Source organism: Cyprinodon tularosa, unplaced genomic scaffold (genome assembly GCF_016077235.1).
Source record: "Cyprinodon tularosa strain WSP-4 unplaced genomic scaffold, ASM1607723v1 ctg386, whole genome shotgun sequence".
NCBI classification, from domain to species: Eukaryota; Metazoa; Chordata; class Actinopteri; order Cyprinodontiformes; family Cyprinodontidae; genus Cyprinodon; species Cyprinodon tularosa.
The window spans coordinates 1044472-1053868 of record NW_024039103.1 but is presented as its reverse complement, the minus strand read 5'-3'; the positions used below and the strand labels follow the sequence as shown (position 1 = coordinate 1053868).

At 39.0% G+C, this 9397-nt stretch overlaps 1 protein-coding gene across 2 annotated transcripts; it reads right to left on the bottom strand.

The window, feature by feature from the left end:
- Positions 1-595: 595 nt before the first annotated feature.
- Positions 596-9054, bottom strand: emc10 (ER membrane protein complex subunit 10). 2 transcript variants are annotated; one of them, XM_038297307.1, is made up of 8 exons: positions 8919-9054; positions 8729-8795; positions 6795-6907; positions 6511-6624; positions 6168-6352; positions 2714-2807; positions 1342-1439; positions 596-908 (listed from the first exon to the last, which is right to left on the bottom strand). In XM_038297307.1, exons 1-7 carry the CDS (start codon positions 9009-9011, stop codon positions 1353-1355), a joined length of 753 nt encoding a protein of 250 aa, XP_038153235.1. In that variant the 5' UTR covers positions 9012-9054; the 3' UTR covers positions 596-908; positions 1342-1352. The 2 variants fall into 2 exon arrangements, with proteins under 2 accessions (XP_038153235.1, XP_038153234.1); XM_038297306.1 differs by lacking the exon at positions 1342-1439 and having other exon boundaries at positions 599-908.
- Positions 9055-9397: the final 343 nt, after the last annotated feature.

Genomic DNA, 9397 nt, shown 5'->3' with positions numbered 1-9397 from the left:
CATTTCTTTCCAGAACTTTTAATAAGGATGTTTTAGGAATAAAGTTTAATAATTGATAACTGAACTTTATTAATCTCACATTGGAGAAATTTACCTCTGCATTTAAACCATCCCCTTGGGGAGCAGTGGGCTGCCATTGTGAGGAACCCGGGGAGCAATCAAGGGTTAAGGGTCCTGCTCAGGATCTCAAAAATGGAGGCAGTGGGATTTGAACCCAGTACTTGCAACCTTCTCAGAGCACAAGCATACTGCTCTAACCACTAGGCCATTACTCGCCCTTAAAAGACAGGTAGGTGAAGGCTAGCTCTCTTTTTTATGCTTTTATTTATAGCATAGGCTGCATAAACGTATGTCTAAAGCAGGCTAGCATAACACCTCAGGTAAGACTGCTGTTAAACAGCAATAAAATATCAGACCTGACAACTTTAGAAAGATAAAAAAAAAAAAAATGTGAACATACTCTGGACAAGATTATATTTCTGTTAGATAAGAGTTTAAGTTTTTAAAAAATACTGCATAAAAAAAAATTATGAATACATTTGTGTAAATAATTATTAAATCAGAGGTGAAGTAAAAAACAAAGCAACAAGTAAAGTAATAAATACTTTATTTTTCACATCAGTAATAAAAGTGCAGTCATCTGTGGGTCACTTTGTCTCCTTTCACTGTACAGGTTTAAGATGCACAACAAATATTTATCCTCCTTAAATAGCATTATGTACAGCAGGTAAAATCTGAGAATGATCATTCAGTGAACGTTACCGGGAAAAACAAAAAAAAACAAAAAAAGAAAAACCAGTTGATCATCGGCCTCCTCCATTGGCTGCACCACCGCCTGCGCCGCCTCCTGATTGGTCCTGGGCACCCGACATCATCAGGAAGAGAACAAGAGGCACGATGTACATCCACTGTAAAGAGAAGTTATACAAATAACTACCAGATTTATAATTGAAAGAATGAAAATCAACTATGATCACTATTTGGAAAACTTTGCAGATTTATTTCATCCCAGATTAGGTCAACGTCTTATCAGCAGAATAAAAGAAAAGGTTAAAGTAACTCGATGAGCGAGAGAAACTAGAGAGTGGAGTCGTCAGGGTCAAACACCAAACACAATTAAGCTTCATTTACAAATGTTTGGATTCAAGGTTTTCTTTTAGAAACTATTAACCTCAAAATGATTTGGTATTTGACTTCTGAGAGGGAGTTATATAGAAAAAAGGAAGAAGTTAAAATCTAAAATGGTTTTGTTTCGGTTAATCTCCCTAATAAATGTTAAATACAAAGAGAGGGGAGGAAGAGTAGGAGGAAGAGAATGAGCCACAAGTAAGGAAACTGTACTTCAGTGGGAATCAGCTCTGCTCTCTGCCCCCCCCTGCTGGGGGCTGTGCTGAATTGGTGAGCATGAGGAAGATGGCACCTCCCAGAATCAAATACCACTGGAACACAGCAGCACACAGTCACTGGACACATGGCAAGGCACAAACACAGCACAACGACGAGGCTGAAAGATTATAACGGAGCCCAGACGAGCACAGAACCAGGTCGTTCTGGACGAGATGGAGGGAAAAAAAAAAAAACGTACGTACTACAAAATATCAGCAAAGAGAATATATGGTTTCCAATGTGAGAACTGGTGAATAAGTGAAGAACAAAGCTTTCCAGCCCAGAGGCGACTTTAAAATATAAAAATAAGAGGGTGGGAGCGAAAAGCTGCTACGACGGCGTATTTAGGCCATTCAAAGACGCAAAAACAGAGTTAGCAAGCCTGCCTGAAGAAGAGTAAGTTAACTCGAAACGTCACGACGGCTTGCTTTCTCTGTATGTACAGCTTTAATTAAAGTGCCGACCGGCAGTAAAGCTGAAAAAAAAAAAAGACGCAAAAAGAATTTAAGTTTAAAGTGGCATATTTAGGACAAAAAACACGCAAATTTACGAGTAAAAACACAAAAATATATGCTATCATAAACATGCAAATTTCGAAGGAAACAAACAGCAAATGTATGAGAATAAATAGGCAAATTTACAAGAAAAAACATGCATATTTACGAGATTCGGTTTTAGAGGAAAAGTTGAGACTAAAACGCACATTTATGAGCAGGCAAACAGAAGAAAAATATGAATTTAAAAGTACATGTAAATTTACAAGAAAATAAATGCATATTTACAACATTATAAGCATGCAAATTGAGAAGAAAAATATGAATTTACGAGAACATGTAAATTTACAAGAAATAAACATGCAAATTCATTTTACATGGAGCCCATTGTACCATCTCATTCCAATCTAAAGCCCCCCAATTAATGATCCAGTTGGGTGTGCTTTATGTAGCATACTTTAACGTGTATTATAATTATTTTATTTTTATTTTTGTATGGCCCTAATACGCTGCCGTAAAAAGCCCTCATTAACAGGACGGTCCGAAAAAATAAAAAATAAAAAAAAATAAATCATTCGGTTATTTCAGCCAAAAACAACTTGAGTGTTTCATGCTTTCTCTATTGCTGCAGAAGCTCCACACAGGCAGAAAACCATGCTGAGAGAGTGTAAACAAATACATAAACATACTAAAACTGAACGTCCAGAAAGAACATTTTACCAGGTAAGATGTAATCTTTTAAAACCTGATGGCTTTAAAAGCCTCATGGCTTCTTTAAAACAGCACATAACCTCCAAACCTCATCAGCAGCTTCAGGGTGAACTTCCACTCACGTATTTGGCGAAGAACGATTTCTGCTCTTGTGGATTCTTCCCTTTCTTCTCAGATTCCTGCTCCATCCGTTCCAGGAAAAGGGCCGTCTCTGGTCTGGAAGAAAAAGGCCACAATCCATCAAACAAACTATAAATGCACACACTGACGTTTTCTTCAGCTAATTCTTAAAGAAAAATCAGGATGAAATAAACTTAGATGGAGACGATTTAACAAACACAGAGAGTTACAGCTATGATGGCAGCAATGGACTCTACTATACAGGTGCTGGTCATAAAATTAGAATATCATGAAAAAGTAGATTGATTTCAGTAATTCCATTTAAAAAGTGAAACTTGTATATTATATTCATACATTACATACAAACTCATATATTTCAGATGTTTATTTTGTTTAATTTTGATGATTACAAATGACAACAAATGAAAATCTCAAATTCATCATATCAGAAAATTAGAATATTGTGAAAAGGTTCAAAATTGATGGCCCCTGGTGCCACACTCTAATCAGCTAATTAACTCAAACCACCTGCAAAAGCCTTTAAATGGTCTTTCAGTCTAGTTCTATAGGCTACACAATCATGGGGAAGACTGCTGACTTGACAGTTGTCCAAAAGACGACCATCGACACCTTGCACAAGGAGGGCAAGACACAAAAGGTCATCGCTAAAGAGGCTGGCTGTTCACAGAGCTCAGTGTCCAAGCACATTAATAGAGAGGCGAAGGGAAGGAAAAGATGTGGTCGAAAAAAGTGTACAAGCAAGAGAGATAACCGCACCCTGGAGAGGATTGTGAAACAAAACCCATTCAAAAATGTGGGGGAGATTCACAAAGAGTGGACTGCAGCTGGAGTGAGTGCTTCAAGAACCACCACACACAGACGTATGAAAGACATGGGTTTCTGCTGTCGCATTCCTTGTGTCAAGCCACTCTTGAACCACAGACAGCGTCAGAAGCGTCTTGCCTGGGCTAAAGAGAAACAGGACTGGACTGCTGGTGAGTGGTCCAAAGTCATGTTCTCTGATGAAAGTAAATTTTGCATTTCCTTTGGAAATCAAGGTCCCAGAGTCTGGAGGAAAAGAAGAGAGGCACTTCATCCACGTTGCTTGAAGTCCAGTGTAAAGTTTCCACAGTCAGTGATGGTTTGGGGTGCCATGTCATCTGCTGGTGTTGGTCCATTGTGTTTTCTGAGGTCCAGGGTCAACGCAGCCACATACCAGGAAGTTTTAGAGCACTTCATGCTTCCTGCAGCTGACCAACTTTTTGGAGATGCAGATTTCATTTTCCAACAGGACTTGGCACCTGCACACAGTGCCAAAGCTACCAGTACCTGGTTGAAGGACCATGGTATCCCTGTTCTTAATTGGCCAGCAAACTCTCCTGACCTTAACCCCATAGAAAATCTATGGGGTATTGTGAAGAAGAAGATGCAATACACCAGACCCAACAATTCAGAAGAGCTAAAAGCCACTATTAGAGCAACCTGGGCTATCATAACACCTGAGCAGTGCCACAGACTGATCGACTCCATGCCACGCCGCATTGCTGCAGTAATACAGGCCAAAGGAGGCCCAACTAAATACTGAGTGCTGTACATGCTCATACTTTTCATGTTCATACTTTTCAGTTGGCCAACATTTCTATAAATCCTTTGTTTTTATTGGTCTTCAGTAATATTCTAATTTTCTGATATGATGAATTTGAGATTTTCATTTGTTGTCATTTGTAATCATCAAAATTAAACAAAATAAACATCTGAAATATATGAGTTTGTATGTAATGTATGAATATAATATACAAGTTTCACTTTTTAAATGGAATTACTGAAATCAATCTACTTTTTCATGATATTCTAATTTTATGACCAGCACCTGTAGAAGCTGCTGCTTCCCACACAGGCCTTTATTATTGTGCCAGGATTCTGCAAAAGTCCACAGGTGCAATAACTTGTTGGATTTCCATGCGCTCTCAGCCTCCCTCCTCCTTGCATTTGGACACGTTTCTGTGGCTCATGTCAACTTTTGTCACTTGGAGGGCGTTACCCCGTGGACAAAGCAACCCGCCTGTAATTGGCTACTTTTCAGGAAATCCCGCACCTTGAGGCCATACTCTTCTTCCTACTAGCAAAGCAACTTCAGGCTAACCCCGTCTCTTCAAGAGTTGGAAGTTTGTGAGCAGAGTTACCATTAAATAAAACATAGTCTGAGTTAGTACCTGATTCTGATTGAATGTAGGGTTAAAGGACCTACAAAAAAAGTTCTAGTCAAATTGCCCAATAGATACACTGGTTACCTTGGCAACTTGCCACAACTCATGAGCGGGACTTCCTGAATAGTAGGCAATCACAGACAGGTTGCTTTGTCCCGTGGGTAAAGGTGTGTTCATACCGATCGTGATCTGGCCGTTAAAAACGCTTCAATGCCGACACTTGGACGCTGCGTCAAATGCTGGTCAAGCTGTTTGACGCTTCGATGATGGCTGCTTGGAGCTCTAATTTGTTTATCTAATCTGTTCTGCACCTAAAAGCTAGAGAGCAGTTTGGCTTTATTTACTTTGATGAGTTGGAAAATGCGTTTTTAAGTGAGAAAGTCCACCTCCAAACATAATTTGTATTGCAAGTTCATCAGGATTATGATTCTACTAAAATATGCAGTTCTTGATCGGAGCTCCAGATCCCACTGAAAGCTCTCTGTTGCAGCCAGCCTGTAGGGGAAGCCCCGCTGCCGTTCGTAGCGGTTTGAAGTGAAAATTAGGAGTTTTTAAGGTTTGTGGTAAAAATTCCCCTGTGGAAATTAAACCACATGCAGGCAGGGAAGGAACAAGCAATCATGCGTGGGATATATTGGGGCATTAGGATACTCTAAGTGCGCATGTAACACGTTAAACACGTGAGGAATAGTTTATTGCATGTGTGGACTTTTGGCATAATACTGACACCAAGGAAAGGAAAAACAGGAGATCTCTAAAGATGAAAATATGAACACCAGAAAATATAAGGTGGAGTATTAGGAAAGTAGGACACACACACACACACACATCTGGATAGACAGTCACGTTTGGAGTAAAATTATACTTGTATAGTTTTTAAATAGTTTCCAGATATGGAAAAATAAAACTAAACTATGCTTGACTGCTTAGTTATTGTTCGTTTTAAGCAGTTGTCACTCTTATAACCATTATACATGGCTGACTGAACGCTAATAGAAATGTGTGAGAGAAACTCTGGAGCGTTATCCTATCAAAAAAAAATAAAAAAATCAAACAGCAAGAAAAACATATAATCTTTTAGTATTTTCTATCAGGCAGCCAAGTTAGAAATACACTAATATAACAAATGTTAATCAAGTATAAAAATCTGAAGGTATCTAATAAACCTATCCCTATGTAAGAACAGCATACAGCTTCACATCATCTGTAAAGAAGAAAAGAAAAGAGGACAGTGACAGCAGAGACTGACCCTGGTGCATTTACAGGAGCCATGATGCTGAGAGTGGTGTTAAAAACCTCCAGATCAACTTCGTCCTCAACCTCTGTGCCTCTGCAGGCTCCGGGTAACGTCACGATGGAGACACCGATGAGGTATCCAGAGACGTCAGTGTGAAGCGTGATCACGTCGCTCAGGTGGGACTCCACCATCGCACACTGAGAACCACAAAGCCAACAGTTTGAAGCAGATTCTTACTGAATTCCTAGAACCATTTTCCTTCCAACAACAGAAAAATAAATCATTATGATAATTTCTTTAGTAGATAGAAAGACATTTTCCATCTCATTTAGAAGCTCAGCAGCTAAATACATACAGCTCTGACGAACGCTGTGAGATAACCTTCCATCTGCCACTCCGTCTGTCTGTCTGCTTGCAGGAAAACTCGAGGCACTCTGATTCTGTACAGACCATCGACTGCAGCCACTTCCTGAAGAAACAAAGCAAACATACCACAAATCCATGTTTCTGTTCTGACACTGTGTTTAACAAAAAATAAAAACTCTGAGAAACTTTGAATAGTAAACCCACAGATGTTTCACTGAAATCTTTAGGCATAACAAAAGCTGACAGTCTGCTTAATGCAGATTTTTAATTCACCTTGAGTTTGGCTCTGTCCTCTTCTGACAGCTGGTTCTGAGCCAGAGAGACGCTCGGCTCCCGTCCAGTTTTCAACAGCAATGATCCACGCGACTGAAACTTTGCTACATCGTCTGGAGAAAACAGTGACGATAAACAATTCAGATGCATGCCACATTTTAGTAAAAAAAAAAAAAAAAAAAACTCATTCTCTGTTTGGTCTTAAATGTTTTGCACTTGTAAAGAATCACTCTAAGCGGTTAGCGCGCACGACCCATGTTGCCTTACGCCTCGACAAGGCCAACCGGGGTTCGAATCCGGCCTGTGGTCCTTTGTTGCATGTCTCTCCCCCTCTCTAATACCCCCTTTTCCTGTCAGCCTACTGTCGAAAAAACAACCCACTAGTGCCTTAAAAAAAAAAAAAAAATAAATAATAATTTTCACAATAGAATACAGGACTTTTGTCCCATTTGACCCTTCCAAGTTCAGGGGCAGTGGTGTTTTAAACACGGATCTTCCAAGTACATCATTCTACATGGTTTAGATCAGGGGTGCTCAAGTACAGTCCTTAAAGGGGAAAACCTTTTTTTTTTTTTTTTACATTGAACCCTTGATTTTAGGTTATTACATCTTCTTCTATTTACCCAAATTCATATGATGTAGGCGATTCACTGTCCCCCATATTTTTTTAAAACAAAGCGTGTATGTCGTCATCCGAGCGCCGGACTGGAGTTGTGAGAGGCAGCCGGGCCACAGGCGGCTACGCTCTATCCCTTCTATTCATTCGGCTAGCTAATCTGAATCATTCAATTCCATTTCGAGAGCGAGATCATCTGAGGTAGTAGCACTAGACATCTTCCAGGCATGTGAGTAAAACTAGCAGCAGTTCAGCGGACAGAGTATAAATAAAGAATAAATTATGAACAGTTTAGTTTGTGCCTTCCAACCGTTGCCCATAGGAAGATGTTACTTGGATATTACAAAACCGAATATCATCAGAACAGCTCCCAATGACACAAAACTAATATGAGTGAGTAGAACATGATGTAATATTGTAAAATCAAGGGTCCAATATTAAAAAAAAAAACCCAAAGAAAAACGGTGTTCCCCTTTAAGGGCTACAATCCTGTAACTTTTAGATCAGGGGTGACAAACTGGTTCCAGAAAGGGCCGTGTGGCTGCAGGTTTTCTTTCCAAACAAGCAATAGCGCACCAGACTCCAGTCATCTCATCAAGTGAGTCCAATCTTAACTTGATGACTTGATGAGATGACTGCAGTCTGGTGTGCTATTGCTTGTTTGGAAAGAAAACCTGCAGCCACACAGCCCTTTCTGGAACCAGTTTGACACCCCTGGTTTAGATGCATCTCTTCTCTAACACACCTGAATCAAAAGGCTCAATCCCCTCATTTAGGCCAACAGGTTGATTCAGGTGTGTTAAAAATGGGGTGCATCACAAAGTTGCAGGATAGTAGCTTTTGAGGAACTGGACTTGATCACTGCTGGTTTACATGCTTCCCTGCTTTCCATTGAATGCCGATTACCAGATTTATGCCTAACTGCAAGAACCTAAATCAGATGTGTCTCAGCAGAAAAACTTCTAAAAACATGGAGGGCAGTGGGCCTTCAGGAGTAGCGATGAAAAACATCAAGGTAACTGATTATAACCTTTGCATTTTGTTAACAGACACTACCAAACCTTGATATTTTTTTATTTCATAGCAGGTAGCAGAAAGCTGCAGTAAAGCAACTTGTGTATAAATACATTTAATACATGAATGTAGATCAAAAGAAATAAACATACATTATGCCTAAATTGCACAACCTAATGAAAATAAAGGCATTAAAATTAACATCGGAAATGGTGTTAGCTTGATTAGCACAAGGCAGCCTAGCTAACAGGTTAGCATGGCCGATTCTCTGCATGACATTTTCATATTAAAAAGATTTTCTCACCGAGTTCAAATGAGTGTTCAAGAGGCACAGAGAAACCACTCACTTCGGTTTCCAGTGGATCACCGCCCTGAAAATTACAAAATCTGCTTTTAGCCTTCAAATTATCACTCGATGCTAATGCTAAATCCTTAGTAAAAATAAATATAGCCCCGCTCATTTAAGATACCGATAAATATTTTAAAACTCTTACCCTTCGACCATTATTACAGTATGCTAAATCTGTGCAAACGGAGAATAAAACGTTGAATATGATGACAGCTTTGAACGCTAGTAGACGAGCCATATTCCTAAATGTAGCCACCGGAAGTAGGCGAAAGTGTAGCAACTTCCGGTTTTTCAACATTAAAGCCTTAATCTGTTATAAAAAAAAAGGATATATATATATATATATATATATATATATATATATATCCTTTTTTTTTAATAACAGATTCATGGAAGAGGATTGGGGCCACTTAGAAAAATAAAAAAAGTAACTGATGTTTAAATTTTATTTTTTTAAGTGGCCTTAATCCTCTTCTGTACACATAATATAAATATATATGTTAGGGCTGAAACAATGAATTGGATTCATTGTGATTAATCAATTATTGAAATAATTGTCTGATTTAAGGTTTGTGTCTGATTTAATAATCGATTAATTTTTAAACATAGTATAAAGAGACTCCA